Source organism: Vombatus ursinus, unplaced genomic scaffold (assembly GCF_900497805.2).
Source record: "Vombatus ursinus unplaced genomic scaffold, bare-nosed wombat genome assembly UNPS02000582.1, whole genome shotgun sequence".
NCBI classification, from domain to species: Eukaryota; Metazoa; Chordata; class Mammalia; order Diprotodontia; family Vombatidae; genus Vombatus; species Vombatus ursinus.
The window spans coordinates 10,226,101-10,250,648 of record NW_020940360.1 but is presented as its reverse complement, the minus strand read 5'-3'; the positions used below and the strand labels follow the sequence as shown (position 1 = coordinate 10,250,648).

The 24,548-nt window shown below is 40.9% G+C and overlaps 1 protein-coding gene across 1 annotated transcript; it reads right to left on the bottom strand.

Moving 5' to 3' along the window:
• Window positions 1-705: 705 nt before the first annotated feature.
• Window positions 706-24,225, bottom strand: CUNH6orf163 (chromosome unknown C6orf163 homolog). Its single transcript, XM_027854324.1, has 5 exons — window positions 24,078-24,225; window positions 14,314-14,408; window positions 11,208-11,315; window positions 2,127-2,329; window positions 706-1,144 (listed from the first exon to the last, which is right to left on the bottom strand). Exons 1-5 carry the CDS (start codon window positions 24,223-24,225, stop codon window positions 706-708), a joined length of 993 nt encoding a protein of 330 aa, XP_027710125.1.
• Window positions 24,226-24,548: the final 323 nt, after the last annotated feature.

Below are 24,548 nucleotides of genomic sequence, written 5' to 3'. Positions count from 1 at the left end.
TCTGTTTACTTTGATTCCAGTATGTGCACCTGTCCTTGGAAGGAGCTGGGGAATTATAGAAGACTACTCCCTAAAACTGTGCTACATTACAATTTAACCCTCACTTATCCTTACACTCTCTTCAAGATTCAGATCAGATCCCACCTTCTACATGAAGCCTTAACCAGTCCCTCCACTCGTTAATGCCTTCCTCCTTTAGATTACCTTCTGTACATATCTTACATGTATTTAGTTATTTACATGTTGCCTCCTTGATTGAAATGCACCTTATTCGAAGGCAAGGACTGTTTTCTTCCCTTTCCTTGTTATCTTCAATGCTTACCACAGTGCCTGAACACAGTGATTATTTTATTTTATTTTTTTGGCGAGGTAAATGGGATTAAGTGACTTGCCCAGAGTCACACAGCTAGTAAGCATTACGCATCTGAGGTCGGATTTGAACTCAGGTCCTCCTGACTCCAGGGCCGGTGCTCTATCCACTGCACCACCTAGCTGCTCCGACGCAGTAATTATTTAACGAATGCTTGTTGACTGACTGACTTTAACCAGGGTCTAACATCTAGTAAGCGGCTCAGGTAGTATTTGAAATTCCAAGTCCACTGCTCCAGCTATTGGGCTAACTAGCTGGCTAACCCTAAGGAAGACTCACTGAATGAATTTATTTAGTGATCAGAATAACAACTGACTTTTCAGGTGATCTCAACTCTAGAATGGTTTAATATTGCCTTCAGTGTATTCTTCTATATCAATGGGTAGTTTCTTTCTTAGTGGTAGAATAAAATCTGCTTGCCCTGGTGCAAGCATCGGAAATGTAGAATTAATGTATTTCTGAAACGCCTCACGGGTTTCCAGTAGCTCCCCCTCCAGGAAGTCCTTCCATTGGGTCATGTTGTCCAGACGCTCGGTCTTCTCCTGCAGCTTGTCTTCAGTGCGGGTCAGCTTTTTGCAAACTTTCCTTATGGTAGCCTTACGGAACTTCTCCACCTCCTTCAGCACTTGGCTAACTTCTTCTTCCTTCTCTTTTTGGCTAAGGTTAAAAGCAATGCTCATCTGGTATTTCGTGGCTCTGGTGACTTCTTTTATACTTTTTTCAAGAGTCTTGTGAGAGAGAATCCCAACTTCCCGGATTTTCTCCTCATTCTTCCTAAAAATAACGACACAGGTTTGGACCATTAGGTTATCAATCAATCGATAATCAACCCATTCATCAATGATGAGCAAGCATGGATTCATTGCCTCCTCTATGCCAAGCAGTGGGCTAGGTGCTGGGAGTACAAATACAAAGAGTGAAGTGATTCCCTACTTACATTCTAGTGGGTGAGGCAACAATGTAAGTGATTGTAGAATAAATATTAAAAAAACAAATACAAGATGAAAGAATAGTATGACATAGCAGGGAGCCAGCCTGAAAGCCAGGACCTGAGTTCAAGTCTTAACTCTAACACATATTAACTTGTGTGACCCACTCTAGCAAGTCACTTAAACATTTCTGTGGTTTGGACAACTTTCTAAAAACCGGTCAGGAAACTACCTCCCAGGGTCAAATCTGGCCCATCTACTTGTTTGTTTTAAAGCTGTGAACGGTAAATAGTTCCTAGACTTTTAAATACAATAAAACTTTATTTTAAAAAATGTAAAAGCCATTCTTAACTTGCAATGGTTTTGGCCTTTGAGCCAGTAATCTGCTAACCTCTGCTTTAAGTGGCAAAGAAGGCGACAATTTGCAATGAAAGGGGGAGTTTCCTCACCGAGGAAAACAATGAAATGACAGGTTCAGTGCCTATCCCTATCCTAAATACAAGGTAGTTAGGGAGGGAGGGCATGTATAGTTGAGGGAGAACCTGAAAGGCTTAATGTCGAAGAAGGTGGTGTTTGAGTTGTACAACTATCCAATCTCTCAATTCCTAAATCTCTTGAAATCCTACTCTACTCCTTCACTCCACCTCAACTATGAATAAGGATGGTCACTCCCTGGATCTCACTATTATTCACCACATTATCTCTTGGCGATCATTTCTGATGGAACACTTAGGGAAACCTCAACAAAAAAAGTCTTTTATCATTTACTTAGAAGTGGTTTGGACAGGAAAAAAACAGGATTTTTGCCTGGGGATTTTGAAGACTACCTCATCTGCTTATTCAGTAGTTCAGTAGCTATTTGTTGTTCTTCAGCTCTGACTTCTTCTATTGCCTGGAGCTTTTCATCATGGCACTCCTTCAGGATCTTCTGGATTCTGTGGACCATGCGCTGTTCAGCAGCCCTGTTTTCTCTCCTCATTTCCTCTTCCATGACCTCTCTCATCTCTTGCTTAGCGAGTTTCACTCTTTCCTTAAGCAACATTAAAATAGGATTTAAATATAGTGGATGATGCTGAATTATACCTTCAAATTATATAAATGAATATAGGGACAACACCATGTCCAGATGCTATTGCAGAGGGGGAAAGCTGCAATGTTTCCCATGATAAAGCACCAGTAACATTGGTAATGAGATAGTACTTTTAAGTTTATAAGACATTTTTATATACTTTATATCCTTTTTTTGTTCATTTGCTTTTTGGTGAGGCAATTGGGGTTAAGTGACTTGCCCAGGGTCACACAGCCAATAAATGTCAAGCGTCTGAAGCCAGATTTGAATTCGGGTCCTCCTGGCTCCAAGGCCAGAGGTCTATTCACTGTGCCACCTAGCTGCCCCACTTTACATACTTTTTATTTCCTTCACAGCATCTTAAAGTGCCAAACATTCCATGATTGGGAAGGGTATGGTAGAGTGGAACAAACACTGGATTTTGAGTCAGAGGACTTTTGTCTGAATTCTAGCTCTGCCACTCACTGCCTGTATCACTTTGAGTAATTAATTCGCTTCACTTCTTGGGGCCTCAGCCCCACCATTTGTGAAATAGTGGGGACTGGCCTAGATGACTTCTAAAGTCCCTTCTAATTCTAGATCTGTGATCGATAAATGAAGCTCTAGATAACAGATTTTTTCTTAGGGCTTGCAGACCTCCTGGTGACTCTATAATACTTATTTTGAATATTTCTTTTGATTGGGACCCTCTTATTACCTCATTGACCTTGGGTAGGATACTTAGCCTCCCTGGACCTCAGTTTCCTCATATGTAAAATGAAGAGGTTGGAATAAGTGATCTCAGAAGTCCCTTTTAACTGTAACTCTATGATCCTGTGTGTATTATACATTTCCTAGCCCTGTTAAAAAAACAAAAACAAAAGTATACTGTGTTCTAACAAACCTTTCTTGGAGAGTCAGAATCAATCTTTTAAATATATTTCATATGTTTATAATTATGAATTGCATATAAGTATTATCACATAATTATGAATTGGATCATAAATACAGTAAGATCCAAACATCCTATTATTTACCCCTCTGATAAGAGGCTTCAGAAGACTGTGAATTTTGAATTCTTGGAAATACTTTTTAGAGTTTTTTTTTTGTTTCCATCCCTTCCTCCTTCTTTTTCCCCCACTCTTTTCAGTCAGCTGTTAGTTCTTTTACCTGTTTTTTTTTAACCAAGCTGTTGACTCTCTTTTATAATTTTCTTGCATCATTCTCAATTCTTTTTCCAATTTTTTCTCTATCTCTCATTTGATTTTTAAAATTCTTATTGAGCTCTACCAGGAATTCTTGTTGGGTTTATGTTCAATTCACTTTTTTTTCTTTGAAGCTTTGCTTGTAGCTGTTTTGACATTGTTGTCTTCTTATAAGTTCACGTCATGATCTTCCCTGTCACCATAGTCACTTTTTATGGTCAGGTTCTTTTTTTGTTGTTGTTGTTTGCTCATTTTTCCAAGTCTATTTCTTGGCTTTTAACTTTATGTTAAAGTTGGGCTCTGCTCCTAAAGTGGTGAGAGAACTATACCAAGCTTCAAGTTTTTCATGCTGCTGTTTTCAAAGCAAGTTCTGAGGGTCTGTGAGTTTTTGGTTCTCCCAAGGCGGCACGATCCAAGAAGAGGTGTGGTCACTGCTCTCCTTTTTGGCTTGTGCTCTGATCTTTACCCAGAAAAGGACCTTGTTCCCCTGTAGCCCCAAGTGCTAGCACTCCTCTTGGCCCTGGAACTCTGACTTGGGCCCCTGTGCTCCTGTGGCTACAAGCACTAGGGCTCCTTTCTTGGAACTGACCATGTCCCTTTTATGTTTCTTTTTATGTGGCCACAAGCACTCTTCTTTGCCCAGAGACTGTGACCAGGGCCTTTTCTCCCTAGTGGCCCCAAGTGCTAGGGCTCCTCTTCATCCTGGAACTGCAATCCAGAACTGCTTATGCGCAATGCAATAGGGTCCTGAACCCAGTACTGGAGAGGGTAACCCTTAATCTCTTTCTGACCAGTCATCTTACCATCTGTGGGCTGAAAGCCCCCAAAGCTGCTGCTGCCACTGTTGCAGCAGCTTCCAAGGCCTGCTGGAGGTTCTTGCAGTGGTGTGCACTGTGCTCTGGGCTGAACCCCACCTCAGTGTCACAGACCTTTCCTGCTGACCTCCTAAGTTGTCTTGGACTGGAAAAATGTCTCACCTTAACCTTTTATTGACTCTGCTGCTCAAGAATTCAATTTAAGACAGTAGTTTAAAGCTGTTTGGAGGGGAATATTGGAAGAGTTCATCTGAGCTCTTGCCTCTACTCTGCCATCTTGGCTCTACCCAATTCCCTTATCTGTCAATGAAATTGTCAATTGCAGTCTCTCTCTTCACTTCTAATTTACTGCTTCTGATCAACTTTGAGCTTAGAAACCTGAACACCTAGATAGTATTAAGAGTAAATAGCTCTTAGCAATAGTTTGAGGGACTCCCCTCTGTGTAAAGGGTCTCCTTTACCATGCGGAGTTTGTGATATCTCTTTTGACTGTTTACTGGGCTTGTATTACAAATGGGTGAGACTTCTATACTGCACAGATCCAGATAGATGGTGTTACTGTAACATATTTATATTTATTTAGTGTTTCAGGTAAGTTAAATGATTTTTTAATAGTCTACCCTGGTTATGCCAGTGTCACATAGTGGAAAGAGCACTAGATTTGGAATTAAAAAAAACCCATGGATTTGAATCTTAGCTTTGCAATTTACTACTTGTGTGACCATGGGAAAATCTGGGCCTCCGTTTCCTCATCTGTAAAATGAGGGGGTTGGATTAGATGGTTTCTGAGATCCCTTCCAATTTTAGTTCTATGATCCAATATGATAAAATTCAAAACTTTTTTCCCACCAGGCTCATACCCTATTGGCACTGGGAGAAGAACAGCATAGCCCTATCTACTCTATCACCATTATCTCCACTACTTATTTAGAAGCAAGTCAATGGGGAGAAGGAGAGATATTGGCGTCAGGGTGAAGGTGCTATGGTTATACAATTGATGGGACTTCCCTTCTAGTACTCATCTCAAGCCCCACTGTGGGGCCCCAGGCTAAGACTCTTTTCACTTTTTTCTCTCAGCAAGCCTAGGTTTTGATTAAATAATGTCTCATGCTGCCTTCTGTCACTCACCATCTCTTTTATAGTCTATCTATCAGTTATCAAAAGCAGAATTACCTAGCCATAGCATGGAAAGGATACCCATCAGACATAGCATTGACTCAGCTTCCCCGTGCCTATGAGGGACATGCTGGTCTGCCAGTCAGAAGCCTAAAGGAAGAGTCAGGTGGTTCCTTATGCCTTGCATTTTTAATATCTAGGTTACTAGGAAGTTATCAATCAATAGCTTAAGCCTTAATTTTCTGAGGCAATTAAGTCTTGAGGATGGTTTCAGTACTTTTTAAAGAAAAACTAGTTTACCCTGTGTGGTATGAGGTTCAAGGAAAAGCTAGCTTAGTCTCTATGATAGGCCCTAGGAAATATTGCTTTTACCACAGAGGAAGAAATAGGTGATTGTATAGAGATCTTATCAATTAATGATGCTAGGTGGATGAGGGGAAGTGAAGAAGTATTATATAACACCTACTATATGCAGCTAGGTGGCACAGTGCATAGAGTTCTGGGCCTAGAGTCAGGAAGACTCAGGAAGTTCCCTGAGTTCAAATCTGACCTCATATACTTACTAGCTGTGTGACCCCGGGCAAGTCCCTTAATCCTGTTTGCCTCAGTTTCCTCATCTGTGAAATAAGCTGGAGAAGGAAATGGAAACTACTCCAGTATCTTTGCCAAGAAAACTCCAAATGGGGTCATGAAGAGTGAGAACCAACTGAAAAATGACTGAACAACTACATTATGCCAGGCACTGTATTAAGTACTTTACAAATATTATCTCATTTGAGCTTTACAACAATACTGCAAAGTAGGTGCTGTTATAATACCCATTTTACAGTTAAGGCAACTGAGGCAGACAGAGATTAAGTGACTTGCCCAGAGTCACACTTTTGTAAAGCACTTAGCTATTAAGTATCTGAGGAAGGATTTGAACTGAGGGCATTCTTAACTCCAGGTCTAGTACTCTATCCATTGCACTACCTAGCCTGGTTCCATATTCAGACGTTCTAGAAACTAGGCCTTCCTTGCTCCTTTTTTATATTCTTCTCTATTGTCTGAGTGAGCATTCTTAAAGCTTGCTGTGGAGAAACAGTGTCCTCCAGATAGTTGCTTCTCCCCTTGCAGAATAAGAATCCATATCCCTTCTGCCACTAATACTCCTAACCGATAAGTCCCATAGGAATGAATAATTCCTTATTGAACCTCTCTTACGAGTTTTCATTAAAAATGTCTTCTGGATGAGCAGGCTACAAATCAAGCCTCCTCCTGGTTTTAGTCATAAGCACCACTGCATAACTAGTGCTCACACCTTTCATGATCCTGCAGTCCCTTCCTCTATGTGGAAAAAACCACACTACCCATTAGACTCTTTGCAGATATGGGGTTACATGGGCATGGGGGAACAGTAACTACAAAGGCATACAAATGAAAGACGCAGTAGTGTGTGTGTGAGGAACAAGAGAGGGCCAGTTTAGCTGGACTGCGGAATGCATAGGGGAAAGGGACATACAACGAGGCTGGAAAGATAGATTGGGGCAAGGCTGTGAAGGGCTTTAAAAGTCAAACAAAGGAGTTAATATTTGATCCTAGAAGCTGTAAGGAACCACAAGTTGTCTGACTAGAGATTTGTGCTTAAGAAAAATTACTTTGGTAGCTGTGTAGAGGACAGATTAGAGGGGCAAGAGATTTGAAGCAGGAATCCAATTAGGAGGCTATTGTCTAGACAGGAGATGATGAGGGCCTGAACTCTGGTTGTGGTGGTATGAAAAGAAACATTGAATTGGATGTAAATAATGTTGTAGAAGTAGGAACAGTAAGATTTGGTAACTGGTTAGATATGTGGGGTCAGAGTGAGTTAAGGATAATGGTCATTAGGGGGCAGCTAGGTGGCGCAGTAGATAGAGCACTGGCCCTGGATTCAGGAGGACCTGAGTTCAAATCCGGCCTCAGACACATAACACTTACTAGCTGTGTGACCCTGGGCAAGTCACTTAACCCCACTGCCTAGCCAGAAAAAAAAAAAAAGGATAATGGTCATGAAAATGGGAAACTTGGAAGGCTGGTGGTATCTTCTACAGAAGCAGGGAAGTTTAAAAGAGGAATTGGCTTGGTGAGGGGTGAAATATGATGACTTCATTTTTGGTCATGTTGAGTCTGAGATGTCTCTGGGACCATCACTTTGAAATGGTCAAGAGGCAATTGATGGCATGGGACTGAAACTGAGGGGAGAGACTTGGGTTTGAGATATCTTCTGCATAGATTTGATAATTAAACCCATGAGAGCTGATGAAGCCACAAAAAGAATGTGCAGTGACTGAAGAAAAGAAGAGAATACCTTGAGATAGGGAGTATGACATGGATGATAAGCTAGCAAGGGAGACAGAGAAGGAATAATTAGACAGGACAACCAGGAGGGAATAATGTCTAATGTCTCAAAAGCTTAGAGGCGACAGAGTATCTAAGAGACGAAGGTGGTCAACAGTGTCAAATATAGCAGATAGATCTAAAAGGATGAGGACTGAGAAAAGACCATAAGATTTGGCAATTAAAAAATCACTGATAACTTACTTTGGAGAAAGTAGTTTCAGTTGAGTGATGAGGTCAGAAGCCAGATTGCAAAGCACTGAAGAATGAGAAGAGAGGAAGTAAAGCAAGGAGTATTGATAGCATGTTTTTGGAGTTAGGCTGAGAAGGGGAAATAAGACATATGATTATTATCCTTTAAGGGATGGCAAGGTCTAGTGAAGACTTTTTTTTTTAAATGTTGGAGTACAATAACAGCCTTGTAATTGGCTGTCCTACTTCCAGTTTCTTCCCTTTGTAATTCATCCTCCACATAGCGGCAAAAATAACCTTCCTGGGGCACAGGTCTAAGCGATTTAAGTTGCTTTGGCTCCAAAACCTTCAGCATATGATAGGCTGAGCCTGAGATGGATTTTCTGGGGACCCACATGAGACAGCTAGGTGGCACAATGGATAGAGTGCTATGCCTGTAGTTGGGAAGACCTAAGTTCAAATCTGGCTTCATATATTAACTGTATGACTTTGGGCAAATTATTTAACCTCAATTGGCCTCAATTTCCTCAACTGTAAAATGCAAGATAATAATAGCACCTACCTCACAGGGTTCATTATGAAGATCAAATGAGATATATGTAAAGTGCTCAGCATAGTGCCTGGTACATAGAAGGCACTATTTTAAATACTCACTACTATGTAAGAGAGACCCCAGAAGCTACAAACTTACATCTAGGTGCTAAAGATGTGGGGCATGATAAGGAAAAACAGGTATAACTAGGAGTCATAATGATCTCAAGGTGACAGTCTTTACTATTGGGATCCTTGATATATAGAGAGTGAAGTTTGGCTCCTTAAATAAAATGGACCATACTAACAAATGAACAAATCCTGGAACTTAACGGATTGTGTTATTTTATGATACAGGTTGAGCTTAGATTTGTAATAGTTCCCTTCTCCCCAAGGTAAAAGCAGTCCTTGATCTGAGTTCCTCCAGATAATACTGAAGGTAGATGCTCCTAAATATAAGCAATATATACAGTGATGGCTACCTTATCTTAAAAATACTCTTCTGGGAATTACAGAACCACTCAATATCTTCAGAGTGTCCCATACTTTCAAATCATGTTCACGTATGGTATCTCATTTGCTCCTTAGGACAGTGCTTCAAAGTTGGTAAGTATCCCCATTTTGTAGATTTGGAAACTGAGGCTTTGAATGCTTTAGTCAATTGCCTAAGCAACCAGACGACAAAAGCCAGTCTGGGTACTAGACACCCATAAACGCATCCCGACTGCAGCCACTCTTTTCACCACCTTATGCTGAGTTATCAGTCAGCTTTGGAAAATAATTCTATTGTTGATGCTCCACAGTTAAATGTAACCCTGAATAGTGGCCAAAGATGAAAAGGAAGGAAAAATACTATCAAAGCAAAAAAGAGTAAACAAAAACAAAAACCAAATAGCTATTGAGAGACATAAATTAGTTTGAAAAAGAAATATCCAGCCCTCAAGTCCAAGTGTATCTGCGCAGTCATGCAAAGAGAATTCTGTAGATGCAAGATTCTTTTCTCAAATATTCACATTTTATTATCTCCCATCTAATCTCTCTCATTTATATAGCACTCTGCAAGCACATTCCTAACAATACCCTTCTAAAGTAGCAGGACAGCTCTTGCTTTCTCATTTTATAGCTAGGGGAATTAAATTTCAGAGAAGTCTCACAGCAGGGACATATCAGAACCAGCTTTCTGGTAGAGCTAGTTAGGTTATCTGACTCCAAGTGCAGAGCTCTTCCCATTCCACCACCCACTTTTTTGCAAATATAATTTGCTTTAAACAAAAGAACAAGGTTCTTTTTTTCCCTGGCTACTTCAAGCTTCTAGGTAGCACAGTGGTACAATGCTAAATAGGCAAAAAATGGCAAAAGAAAATCTAGTGTCTACTCTTCTCTCCTCCAGTGCTTTGAGAACTCTCGTGACCTATTAGAATTTGAGATGGTCAGGTTGGCTCCAATTTACATTTGAGTAGATATGAAAGAAACCAGTGCCTACCCTCCCATCTCCCCAGTTGCTCACCATCCCAATCATTACTTTTTGCAGAACTGCCTACCTTCTGGTAACGAGGCCTAAAGCAACATGCCTCCCTGCCCCCTTCCCTTTGGCCCACTGGCATTGGGATTCTGCTCCCTATTCGTGAGCCTTCTTTTGAATAACCCAACCCTATAATCTTACAACCATAAGACCACATACCACATTCCCTAAGTAAAACTTGAACTTTGAGCCAAATTTCCCCCAACTAATTCCATGGACCTAGAATCAGAACCTGTGTTGAAATCATCTCTCAGACACAAGGCTCAGGCCCTTCCTTAGGTGGCTGGTGCAGGCCACTGATTCCAAGGGCCACTGAAAGCCCTCCTGGGTGGGCAACCACGGCAAGCACGCAGCTCAGTTTAGTGCCCGAGCTCTGAGTGACTGTGGGCAAGTCACTTAATCCCTCTCAGCCTCAGCTTCCTCATATGTGAAATGGGCCATGATAACAACATCTATCTTCCAAGGTTGTTGTGAGGACTAAATGAGATAGCACATGTAAAAGGCTCTAGTTTTGTAAACCTTAAAGTGATTTATATATCTAGCTATCATTATATTATTGTTGTTGTTATTGTTATAGCATCAATCTTTCCTGGACAGAAAATCAAAATGGCTAATTTGAAGCCTATTTCTCAGAGCACATTTTCTGAAGTCAGAGACAATTAGCTAAGCTACTCAGCTGGGTTTCTTCCTGGGAAGTCTGCCAGTCTCACCTTTTGGTTTCTTAGTTCAGGAATGGCTCTAAGAGTTGCCTTCCTTTGTGGGGCCTGGATGCTTCCACAGCAGGAAAGATAGCTTTCTATGACTTGGCCTAAAATTTGCCATGTCTACCCTGTGGAACTCCATGGCTCCAACTTCCCTTTCAGCATGGTGACTCAAGAAGGGAAAAACAGGGAGGGAGCCCAAGCAGTGGATATGGTCTTTCCATCACTGTACAGCTGTTTACTATTGGGCTCAGAAGGACTTCCCCTCCCCCCATTCCTCCTATTCCTACTAGCCCCTTTGAAACTCCTGTGAGCCCATCACCCCTCCCTACCCTTTCTCTGAGGAGCATTGACCTCCATCTTCCATATTTTCCCCACTGCCTTAAATGAGTTTACAAGAATACCAAACAAGTCAGTGCAAACCTTCAATTCATTTTCGTGTTCTTCCTTTAAAGTTTCTATTTCCTCCAGGTGTTTATCATGGACTTTCTTGATGGCTTTTTTCACTGCTTCCTCTGTCATGACCTCAGCCTTTTTTTAAAAGAGAGAGAGAGAGAGAGAGAGAGAGAGAGAGAGAGAGAGAGAGAGGGAAATTCCATATAAGAAAATCTATTAATTTATTCTGAGAACTGGCAAAGTCAATTTGCCATTATCTTGAGGAGCGGAGCAGCAAATTCAAATTTACTGACAACTAGCAAGGAAAGCCAGGCACCCACTCACTTTGTGGACTCTACCTCCCTCTAGTGACTGACTTTATACGCAGCCTGCACCGGAAAGAGAAGGTTATTATAAATCAGGGGTCAACCAGTGCTGTTGACAGCACAGTCCAGTGCAGGAAGAATGGAGGAGTTGTCCAGTTTCTTCAGTCAGCCCTTCTCAGTACAAGGCTTCTTTATTCTGTTTGATGTGGGTTCCCAAAGCATTATAAATCAAAGGATCATAGGCCAGAAGATACCTTGAAGATCAATAAACTCCCTCATTTTACAGATAAGGAAACTGAGTCTCAAAGTAGTAAGTTACCCAAGGTGTTGGAGGTTGAAAATAGTGTCAGAATTTGAACTCAAGTCCTCTCATTACAAATATACGACTCTTTCCATTCTACCATGATGGGTCCCAGGACATAGAGATGAAAAGGACCTTAAAATATTAATCTAGTCCAACGCCCTCACTCTACAGACTAAAACCAAAACAAGATCAAGACCGAAATAGTCAATTCTGGCTCGAGGCCAGGTAGTATCAGAATTATGTTCAAACCTAGTTCCTACAGCTCCAAATCCAGTTCACTTACCACTCCATTATGCCACAACACTGATGTGCTCTTATTCAAATTGTCAAATATTTTTACTGCCACTTCTCTTCTGCCTGATTTTCTAAGTTCTAACTAGATATGCCTGCAGTGGCTTTAATCTCTTCTCCTGGGCACCTGGTTCCTAAAGGGCTAGTTTCTTCACTAAAATATATTCTAGGTGTCAGCAGTCACTTTTCCCTCTAAGGATGGCCATTCCCCAGGGGACAGTTCATTCATGGGTTTGAGGGACAGTGATGGGCTCTTTCTAGACCAGGGGGTGCCAGCCCTTCCATAAATAGTTGGGCTCTATCACCCTTCATCTAATGGAAGTTCTCTGACTTGGTTTCAGGGAAGGTTTCATTTTTTTGTCTTTGATTCTCTATTGCCTAGCTCTAAGTATGGCACAAGGGTGGAGCTGGTTGACTGATTGGTTGAATACTGATCCTGGTCATTTCTTCCCTTCTGTATCAAGGCTTCTTCACCTCCAGAAGCTCTGGTTGTTTAAGGCTGAAAGAGGATGCATTAGGACCTCTGTTAGTGATGTGTTACTGCACCTTAAGGCAAGAGAGTAAACCTTGAAAGTGGATCTTATACTTCCTCCCTAAAACCTAAAACCATGAGCATCAGCAGGGATGCCACACACCTTCAGGCTGGATAACAAAATCCTTGGTGGCAATCATATGCCACATATTGATCTTTGATTTGCTACAGTACAATAACTATATTCCATGCATATCATGAAAATAAATCAGAATTACAGAGTACTACATTTGAAAAGGATTTTATCCCAACCCTCTAATTTTACATATGGGGAAACTGAGGCCCCTGAAAAATGAAATTAATTTATCCAAGGTCTCTCTACTCATAGGGGTCAGATACAGGCCTGGAAGCCAATTAGCCTGATTCCTGATCCAGTTTCTTTCTATGTCACCACATGTCCTCCCAAGTTGATTGGATTGGTTTACAAAGCTATTAAATAGATATCAAACCCATGGCTTGGTTAGCTATTAAAGTTTAAAACTACATTGTGAGGCAGTACAGCATAGTGAATAGAGTTTGAATCCTGCCTCTGGTAGTAAGTCCTGGGCAAATCATTTAGTTTCTCAGCCTTAGTTTATTCATGTATAAAATGGGGATGATAATACTTGTATGTAAAGTGGATAAAATATTAGATTTACAGTCAGGAAGATCTAGGTTCAAATTCTCTCTGTCATTTACGTCTTGTGTGACCTTTAGGCAAGTCACCTAACCTCTGTAGACCTCAGTTTCCTCATCTGTAAAATGGGGATAATAACATTACCGACCTCCCAGGATTATTGTGAGAATAAAACATTTGTAAAGCTTTTTGCGAACCTTAAAGCATTATCTAAATTCTAGCTATTATTATCATTCCTGTCTCTAAGGCCACATCTGTCCATTAGAACATGTTTCTTCTTGTCCCCATTTTATAGATGAAGAAATGAAAGAGTATTTGTGCTTTTTATAATGTCAGTCCTCTTTATGACATGCTCTAGTCTAATAATAATAGTTAGCATGTAGCATTTTAAGGCTCAAAAAAGTACATTACATATATTATCTCATTTGATCTCAACAACTCAGTGAGGTAAGTGCTTTCATTATCATCATTTCAGTGCTATCCTTATCCCCATTTTATAGATGAGGGAACTGAGGCTGAGAGAGATGAAAGGATTTGCCCAGGATAACAATGCCAGTGAGCAAGTACAGCAGGATCTTCCTGATGCCAAGTCCAGTACTCCATGACACCATCTCAAATCTGTCTATTTGCTCATCTTTACAACCACTCAGTGAGTCAACTTGTGCAGCAACAAGTCAACATAATTGGAGTAGGAAAGGAACACTTTCAGGAAGGACTGTGTGCCTCCTGAATGGTCCCAGTCACTGTTTTTTAAAGAGGATTGTCAAGGTTTGGGGGACTCCAAATTGCTTGGTATAGCTCCATGATTCCCACCAGAATGAAGTGTAAGTCCATAGACACATGGTGTAGGCATGGAGGATGAGGGAAAGTTTGCCAAAAAGAGGCCCAGGCAATACAGAACAGTTGTGTCCCTTGTGGCATTTTTCTTGTATACACACACACACACACACACACACATGAATTTGAACAAAGACCTTTTCCAGAATTATACAGGATACTTTTGAATAGAACATAAGAGACAAGATGCCGATCTTGGTGTAAGACTTTGAAAATAACAATTTTAAATAGGTTTCAATATATTTTACCTTTGCCCACACTGCATCCTGTGCTTCTTTAAGAAGTTCTTCCAATTTATCTTGATTAATTTTTTCTTCCTTTTGATGAATATCAATCCCAATATCTGCATATTTGAATGAAAATTATAGTAAGCATCTAAAGATGGCCTTTTATCTTTTGATCACCTTTGTACTTTGTATATTCAGAACCTACCATAATGGTTTGCACATAGATGGTGCTCAATAAATATTTGGCTGAGGAATGAATGAACAAAATCTAGTTATGACTTATTTCAATTTGAAGAAAGTTTCCTGACAATCCATTTCAGGGATACAACCAAAAGGACTGAGAGGCAGTATGGTGTAATTTTTTAAGTCAAGAAGACCTGAGTTCAAGTGCTCCTTCTGACACATGCTATATGACTGGGCAAGTTAGTTAACCTCTCAGTGTCCCAGCCAGGTCTCCAAGATTGCAAATTACATAGCTGCAGATTTGCATTGCTGGAGGGAATTTTCACATTGAGAGTTTTCCCACATGTACTTTCATGAATTCAGTGCCTTCAGTTGTGGGGTTCAGTAGAAAAGAGGACTAGTAGTAATAATAGTAGTAGTAGTACTACTACTATTTCATATTTAAGGAGTACTTCTAACCTTGTAAAGCACTTTTACATCCATGATTTCATCTCATATTCACAGAAACCCTGTGAGGTAAGAATTATTACACCCATTTTACAAGTACTTAAAATCCAAAAAGTTCTCATGCTTGGATGGTGGTGTTGTTCAGTTGTGTCTGATTTTTCATGACCCCATTTAGGGTTTTCTTGGCAAAGATACTGGAATGGTTTTCCATTTTCTTCTCCTGCTCATTTGACAGATGAGGAAACAGGCCAACAAAGTTAAGTAACTTGCCCAAGATCACATAGCTAGTAAGTGTCAGAGGCCAGATTTGAACTCAAGAAGATGAGTCTTCCTGATTCCAGGCCCGGCACTCTATCCACCACATCACCTAATTGCCATCCTTCAATCCTAGGCAGCCCTAAATCCAGGAGTTCCAGGTACATGATTCAGGTACTCCTACACAGAACCAGCAATCTTCCCCTAAGGTTCTTCTAATTATGGCCTCCTTAAGGTCAGTTCCCAATCAGTTGGGAAAATCAGGAACTAGGACATCTCCTTGACTTTTTCCTAGTTCACTGCTGTGACACAGGCAGATCTAATGATTCTGCCCTTTGGCCACTTTCAGGAGTGGTTATATATAAGATCCCCTGCTCTTCATTATTGCCTTATTGTTCAAATGGAACAGTGGCATCTCAAAGGATGGCCCAGTCATGAAGATAGACTCTTCCTATACCCCAAACTCCTCACTTTTGCCTTTTATTCCCCCCAAATTAGCAGAGGCCATCATCCTATATCATTTTTATCTCCAGGCCCTTTGGTCTGTTTGTATTCTCCCTCGGCAAGTGAAACTTGGTAGACAAGACAACATTCAAAGGCTTGCTCCCTCCTTCTCTTCTGATCCTCTTGAAGAAGAATTAGGAGGAGATTGCATCTTTCCCTCATTAAAACACTTATAGTCCCTGATGCTTACATGTGGGCACACTTGAATATCTGTGAACAAGTACCACAAATCATGTCAGCAATAGAGTGGTGCAGTGGATAGAGAACTGGGCCTGGAGTCAGGAAGACTTATCTCCATGAATTCAAATCTGGTCTCAGACACTTACTAGCTCTGTGACCCTGGGCAAGTCACTTGTCTCAGTGTCAATTACCTACTTGATGGTGGCAGTTGGCTAGCAGTTGGTATTGGTGGTAGCAAAAATGGTGGGCCTCTCTGCTATAGAGAGACCACTTCCTTGGATGATGGTCATGGGGGCTGGTTGGAAACAGGGCTGATGTTCATGTTTATTTGCTTAGTATAGTATTCAGTCAGTCTGTAAATAAGCATTAGTGCCTATGTGCCAGGGACATAAAAGTAGGGGATACAAAAAGAGGCAAAAGATGACCTCAAGGAGCTCACAATCTAATAGGGAAAATAACAAGCAAAAAATTTACATACAAACAAGCTTATATACAGCATAAATAGGAAGTAAACAAGAGAAAGTAGGCACTGTCATTAAGAAGTGTTGGGAAAGGCTGCCAGTAAAAGATGGGAATTTAATTGGGACTTAAAGGAAGTTGGGGAAGCCAGTAGGCAAAGATGAAGAGAGCATTTTAGGCATGAGGGACAGTCAGAGAAAATGCCCAGAGCTGAGAGATGGAGTATCTTGTTTATGGAACAGCCAGAAGGCCAGTATCACTGGATTGAAGAGTTCATGGTAGGGACCAAGGTCTAAAAAGACTGGATAGGAGGAGTCTAGGTTGTGAAGGTGTTTGAGCCTCAGAGCATTTTGTATTTGATTTTGGAGGTGATAGGGAGCCACTGGAGTTGAGTAGGGTGGTGACATGGTCAGATCTGCTCTTTCAGAAAATCACTTTGATGGCTAAATGGATGATGAATTGGAGTGGGGAGATACTTCAGGCAGGCAGACCCAGCAGCAGGCTATGGCAATAATCCAGGCATGAGGTGATGAAGACCTGCACCAGGGTGGTAGCAGTGTTAGAGAAGAGAAGGGAGCTTATTCAAGAGATGTTGCAAAGGTGAAATTGACAGGTCTTGGCACCAGATCAGTTATGGGAGGTGAGAGATAGTGAGGAATACAGGATGACTCCAGGCTGTGAGCCCTGAGGGAGGATGGTGTTCACAGAATCTCTGAATTGGAAGGGTCTTCAGAAGTCATTTAGTCCAACCGATGCCTAAACAAAAATCCCTTCTTCAATATACCCTAGAAATGGTTGGCTCATTTCACGTTTGAAGACCTCCACTGAGAAGGAACTCATGTGTCAAGCCCATTCCACTTTTGGATAGCTCTAATTGTTTCAAAAGTTTCCTGGCACCATCAAGCCTAAATTTGCTTCTTTCCAACTTCCATTCACCGCTCTTAGTTTTGTCCTTTGGGGCCAAATAGAAGAAATCTAATCTCTCTTCCAACTAAAAGACAGTGGTGATACCTCCTCTCAGTCTTTTATTCTCCAGTGTGAAAATTGAATGACTAAAGATTGGTTGGGAAGAAACATGATCAGGCATGTGAAATGAAAGTAATTTAAATTATTTTTATAGCATATAGTGAAGATAGTGTGTAGACCCCAAATTTGACATTAAAGGTATTTTAATTATGAACCTAATTAAACTTCATAAGTAATTGATTCACTTTCTTCCTTTGGGGAGCACATATAATAGAGCACACATTAGCTATCTGACCTTGAAATATTAAACACTGCATTGGAATAGCCTGTAAAAAAAATCAACATGACCTCCAAAGTATCAAAAGAGTAAATAAAGTCATACTTATTTTATACTCCTTCTGGACTCCCTCTCCCAATTTGTACTCACATTAGCATGTTGGGTTCCCAGAAGGGCATCTACTACCTTGGGTTCCAGGACAATCTTGTGAGTGACTATTCATAACACTATAGTACACAAGCCCCCACTGGTGGACTTTCCACTAGCAATTATCCAGTAGACTCAATTAGCTCTTGGAAAAGATATTTACTCAACAAAGCATTTCCCCCTCCAAAAATCTAGGTATACTCTCCTACTGAAAGTCCTGAAGTAGACAGAAAAGTAGGCACAAATTGAAAGTGCAGTGGTAATAAGACACACATACAGAAGAACTGTGTGGCCAAGGTAACCCACAACTCCAAAACTGTAGAACTTTGAAGTCCTTCTTTCTAGAATCTTCATGAAATTCACTGGCAGGTGAGGCAATATGCCAGTGACAGATGGGTTGCTCCACTACTTAACTGGCTCTTTACAATGCACAGGATTTTCAGCTGGACAGGTCAATTTATTGCCAGGGTAGATTGTGAAAATTACTTGGCCGCTACGCTGACGCTTTAAGAGAATGTGGCACCTGTACTGGATGGCTTTATCTGCTGGACTCTCTGAGATCACTCTTTGATGTAGAGCTATATACACTCTACCACCTTTAACCTCAGCCAGGGTTGGGGGTTATTCTGATACTTCGGCTGGGAAATTGTGTTCCTTTCAGCTGGAGTGCTACTGGGCTCTTTCAGAAAGGGTAGAAACCTTTTGTCAATGACTGACAAAAGCCACTCCTATTTGACGCCCAAAGGGTCTTGGCTTTGAGATTTATTATCTAACAGGCAGGAGGTGGAAGAGTTATAAACTTTCCTGTTCAACAGCTATTCATGGTTCAGAACTGGGTTCCCTCGGTGAGGAAACCTCATCCTAACTTATGGTGACCATACAGTTAAATTTCTAGATTCCTACTGGATCTTACACAAATACTTGGAGGTAAGGGTAGTAAGGAAGCAATCTGTGCCCAGGGGCAGGTTTATTATCTCTACTGGTCTTTTCATAAGCAAGGACCTTACTCTCACACTTCACTGTCTCCATCTTTTCCCCTTAGAGCAGCAGTTCTCAAAGTATGGTCATGAGTCCCCAAGGCCCTTTAAGGGTGTACATGGAGAGATGAGATCAAAGCTATTTTCAAAATAATAATAATAATAATACAATGTCTAGTACTAATATGCTATGGAGAACTCACATAAGGCACGTGCTCACACATAAGTTAGAAGAAGCAGTACAAAGACACTCTCAAGGTCTCTCTGAAGAACTTTAGTATCAATTGTGAGACATGGGAGATGCTGGCACAAGACCGCCCCCATCAAAGAAGGTGCTACATGCTCTATGAGTAAAGCAGAATTACAGTAGCACGAAGGAAACAGAGATGTGCAAATCTAAAGACATCTCCATCCCAAATTGTTTAAATGGACTATTTGTGCCTAACCTTGTTGGAGCCTTCTGAGCTCATATTGGAGCGATCAGCCACAGTTGAACACACTGTACCTTCACCCCAACATTGTGATATAATTGGTCCTCTTCAAGTACCAAGGACAAACAACAACAATAATAATTTCTAACATGGTAAATATTAACAGGTACAACTCACACAAACAGAAGTTTTTTGAGGGAGGAGGTCCTCAATAATTTTTAAAGACTGTAATGGGATCCTGACACCAAAAAGTTTGAGAACTCCTGCTTTATATCTTCAATTTTGCTGAAGTCTTAAAAAAAAAAGGCATTCCCAGCTCTGATTCTTATAATCTAGACAATAGCTCACTGATGTTCAGACTCCTTAAGAGTCTGCCTAATGTGGCAGATGTTCTAATAAACCTTGTTTTTGGCTGAAAGAAGGCTTGGGTCGAATTCTTTTGGGCAGGACCCACGTGTTGTGATTTTGGGATCCCAGGACTAACCTGAAGACCTCATCATATGATTCCCTGACCGGGAAACACTGCCTATACCAAGCTCACCAGCTGGGACTGGAAGATCTCATCTAAGGTAAATCTGGATTGCTCCAAGGATAAATCATGGGACTGCAGAGTTACAGAGGAACCTCCAGTTCACCTGTTCTGACCCCCTCCCCCAAAGCAGGCACCCCTTCTACAGTGGGAGTCTATCCACCAATTTCCAATCATCTTGTGTAATGGGTTATCTAGTCTATCCAGATTGCAAGATGGCATGATCGTGTCACCGCAAGGCCCCTCTCATTTCTCCAAAGAAACCAACAGCTTCTCCTGCCTGGACAGAATCATGTGCAAAACATTTTCCTTTGTTGCTTCTTTACTTTTTTTCTTTCTTTTTTTGGTTTTTGTTAAGCAATGGGGTTGGGTGACTTACCCGGGGTCACACAGCTAGTAAGTGTTATGTGTCTGGGGCCGGATTTGAATTCAGGTCCTCCTGACTCCAAGGCTGGAGCTCTATCCACTGTGCCATCCAGCTGCCCCCCTTGTTACTTCTTCTTCTACCCTTTGAAGTACACTGAAAATGCTCAAGCAGATGTACATAGTTGAAATGCCTCATCCTTACTCAACCATGCCTTCACGCCAGGTTTCTGATCTGTTTCTGGAACTCATCATGCCTTTCCTTTCTCTGGTCCAATGGTCAACAATATTGCTTCTGGATCTCCCTCCACCCATCCTCACCCAGTCTTCCTCTCTGTGTCTTCCTCTCCAGTTCAAGGTCTTCCTTTCATGGATGCAGCCTGACATAGTTACTTTGCTGCCCATTTTCTCTAATCTATTCCTTCTGAATAAAGTGTTCTCAGCCATTAAAAAAAAAAAAAGCATTCCCTTATACAGTGATAAGGAAACACTGTTTTGGAAGCAGAAAGTCAAATCAGGTCAGGAATCATAGTTAATTATTCATATTCCATGGACTCTAGAAAGTCTTTTGGAAATTGACAAGTATGGTTATAAAAGGTGTTCCATTTACTTTTCCCATTGACAGCTCCCACAGGCCAACCACAGAAGGCAGGGAAGTCAAACTGCCCAGATGACCTATCATTAGCACAGATGAACATTCATTGTGTTGGCAGGGATTTGGCTGTAGAGGAGGCAGGGATGTCCCTACGTAGACGTAATAATGAAGAGTCAGTTAAATTGGAAGAACAGGCAGCAGTTCAGGCCCAGGGCTTCCAGGTACTTCCCAGCAACAGTATATACACAATTCTACATGTATACTTGTTGTCTTCTCCATTAGAATGTAAGCTCTTCCTATGGGATTGTTCATTTCTTGTATTTATATCAATACTTGGCGTATAATAGGCTCTTTAACAAATAATATTCATTAATTAACTGATATCAGAATATCCACTAGTGTTAGTGATCAGGATTAGGCCAACTTAGGAAAAATTAGATCTGCTCTGGAGAAGCCAGAGGAAGTATTAGGCACCATTAGAATACAGCTAATCAGCTATAGGGACACAGAACTAGGGAAACCACTATATCCACTGTAGTCTTGTGTTTCTGTTTCTGTACTTTTTTGGTGTTAGTGTAATTACCTGAAGAATATTTTCCATGGAATTTGAACCTCAGAGTTGTTACTGCTTGTGAGTTTCCCAAGAGAACTGGGGTCTCTTGTGTGCCACTTTATCTATGGGTAGTGGGAATTAGCCTAGAATGTGCCCTGGGATGGCCAGACCACATTCGGAAATCAGCCTGTGATGATATTTGACCTCAGGGAGTCACTGCTTACTCAGTCACATGTGGGGAGCCATTGGTCTGAGGTTTTTATCCCTTTCCTTAGAAACAAAATGAGATACTTGTAAGGTCAATCAACAGTTAATAAAAGGAGATTTACTTTGCCACAGTAAGAGAAGGATATTAAACGAGGATAGGCCTTCAGAACAGCTCAAGTGATTCAGATGAGCAAAGCTCCCCAGTCTGAACTACCCATCAGGATCTCCCAGTCAAGCTTCAGAGAGAACGTTATGCGGTGCTTCATGGTTGTTTTTGTACTCCAGCAAAGAGGAAGTGATGTCAACAGTATAAATCTTTAGTCCCCTGAGCCACCAAATCTGAAGGATGGTCTTCATACCTTTATGGAAAAAAACTAGCCTAACCTATATAAGGGAAAGGGACTGGATAAACAGTCCCTACTACGATGCTAGTAATGAAATGGAACTACATCTAGTCACATAGTATTAATATAAGGGCAACAACAACAACAAAAAAAGGACAAAGAAGCATTTGGGATTATTTTAGGGAGTCATTTTATAAGGCTCAAAGTCAGCTTGGAATGTTTTTCTGATAGGAAAACTGGGGATAAAGGAATGAAGAAAAGATTATGTAATTATACTCCCTGAGTAGATTACAAGGGGGATCAGGGAATATTTCACAAAGGAGGTGACATTTGAGCTGGGTCAAAAAGATGGTTAGGATTTTAAAAGACAGGAATGGAAAGGGAGGCATTTAAAGTTAAGGTAGAAGAGGGGGCAGCTAGGTGGTGCAGTGGATAGAGCACCGGCCCTGAAGTCAGGAGGACCTGAGTCCAAATCCGGCCTCAGACTAAACACTTGACTTGACACTTACTAGCTGTGTGACCCTGGGCAAGTCACTTAACCCCAATTGCCTAAAAACAAACAAACAAAAAAAAACAAAGTTAAGGTGGAAGATACAAGGATCCAGGAAAGCAATTAGCACAGTGCCCGGCGCATAGTAGGCACTTAATAAATGTTTATTGACTGATTGGGATATTATTATGCAATGCAACAATGCAAGTAATCTGAAAGGCAAAGTCACATAAAGGAAAGAGAGCTGAGATTTGAATCAGAGGATATGGGTTCTAATCCCAATTCTTTAACTTATTTTATGTAAGCTTGGGCAGCTTAGTCATTTAACTTCTCAGGGTGACCTAGTTCCCTCATTTGTCCCTTCCATCTCTAAATCTATAATTCTCTGATCTAGTGTGGCTACAATATAGGACACGTGAAGCACAGTAACAGAAATAACTTACAGCACATTTGATGGTTACAGGGCACTCTGACATATTATCTCATTTTATCCTCACAATAATCCTGTGACATAGACAAAGCAAATATCCCTATTTTGCAAATGAAGAAACTGAGGCTCAGAGAGATTGACTTGCCCAAGGTCAGTTAATAAGAAGCAGAGTTCTGACTCAAACTCTGGTCTTCTGACTTCAAGTCTGGTGTTTTGTTCTGTTTTCTCACTGTTAAGATAAAGTTGAAACCAAATTATGCTGAGTATTAAGTGTAAGGACCACCTACCAACCAGAAGACCAATGGTAAAAAAAAAGTATGCTGTCCACCTCCCGAGAGAGATGATCACAAACTCAATGCAAATGAGACATTTTTTTAATATGGCCAATGAAATGTTTTGCTTGACAATGAAGATTTTTTTAATAAGGGCTTTCATTTCTCTTTTCTTTTTTTCAATATTGGTGTGGAGAGGTGGAAGGAAGAAAAATTAAAACACTTGACAATGAAAAAAAATATAAAAAAAAACAACCAGATTACGGAGGGTTTCAATGTCATATGAGGGACTTTGGTCTTGCCTCCACCAGCAGTAGACTCCGTCTACTGAAGATTTTAGAGTAGGTAGATAATATTTTCAGAACCTTTACAGTGCTGTGCAAAGGGCACCGGGTTCAAAGGCAGAGGAATTTAATATGAATCTTGGCTACACTCCTTTGAGCAAGCAATTCACCCGTCTGGGTCTCACTGTCTTCATCTGTAAAAGATAGGTGGTAGACTAGGTGATCTCCAAGGTCTCCTCCAGCTATAAATAAATTATCCTACGAACTGCACAGAAGTAATAGCTGAAGCTGCGGAAGTAGATACCATCACCACAGAACAGAGAAGGCAGCTGAAGAAGGGGAAGTGGAAAGTACCTAGATTTAAAGTAAGCCTGTACATATATAGTGCAGCATGCATACTGCATGCTTCTTGATTGATTGGAAAGAAGCAGCAAGGGAGACAAATTTTCCTCCAGGAGTCACATTAGTTCTTGCTTTTAGTGGAAATTCCTGTCCTCTACCTACCCCAGTTACTTGGAGACATGACATAGAGGCAGATCCTAATAGATATTATGGTATGGTAAGTCTCATCAGTCTGAGCAGGAACTCCTGCCTCTGATGCATGGTGGCTGTGTAAACCTGGGCAATTCACTTCACCTCTCAAAAGCCCTAAGCAAACTCTCTAAGACTGTAAATTAAAGTTGCGGCACTAGAGAGTCTCCATCCTGGGAATTCTCTACACTGATGAAGTCATAGATCTGGACTGAAAAAAAAGTTGGAAGACTCACAAGTTAATGATCATGTAACTTTAATCAACAAACATAAGAAGAGATGGACAATGAGGTGACAGGAAGGCTTAGATCTGCCACTACGAAATATTAGTGCAACTAGAGGAGATCACAGACTCACTTACCTAGTATATCCTTGTGAGTATAAAACCTTGTCTTAAATGGTTTGTATTCACGGATCTGTTCAAAAGCTTCCTCAGTAGGTGGTGGTGGTATTACTTTATTACACACTGCACAGCAAACAAAGTTTTCGAGATTTGGATTCCGAATCATGGTTGAATTTAAGACAATATTCAAAATGTGGAGTGGCTAATAACTGTCATTCTAGGATTAGGAAAAGCAATAATAGGGATTCTGAGGGATAATAATCTTTTCAGCAGACCGGAGGTGGTATATTGTTTCAAGGGGAGGATCGCTTGAAGATTAAATCATTCACCATTATGAATTAAAGGAATCTCTACAAATAAAAGCATTGGGAAAACTGAAGGACCTTACTGCACGGAGCTGAGAAGGTGGTTTTACTGAATGTTGACCTTCAGACTTGAAGCTATAAATTGTAACTTACTTAGCAACTGTTGCCAGGGTAAAGCTTTGCT

What these genes read in the sequence shown, in the direction of transcription:
- CUNH6orf163 (XM_027854324.1), bottom strand. Translation starts at nt 24,225, where the DNA reads ATGATTCGGAATCCAAATCTCGAAAACTTTGTTTGCTGTGCAGTGTGT. An exon ending in AGGATGCAGTGTGGGCAAAG is followed by an intron (nt 11,316 to 14,313) that starts GTAAAATATATT and finishes TTTTAAAAAAAG; the next exon opens with GCTGAGGTCATGACAGAGGA. An exon ending in AACACGAAAATGAATTGAAG is followed by an intron (nt 2,330 to 11,207) that starts GTTTGCACTGAC and finishes ATGTTGCTTAAG; the next exon opens with GAAAGAGTGAAACTCGCTAA.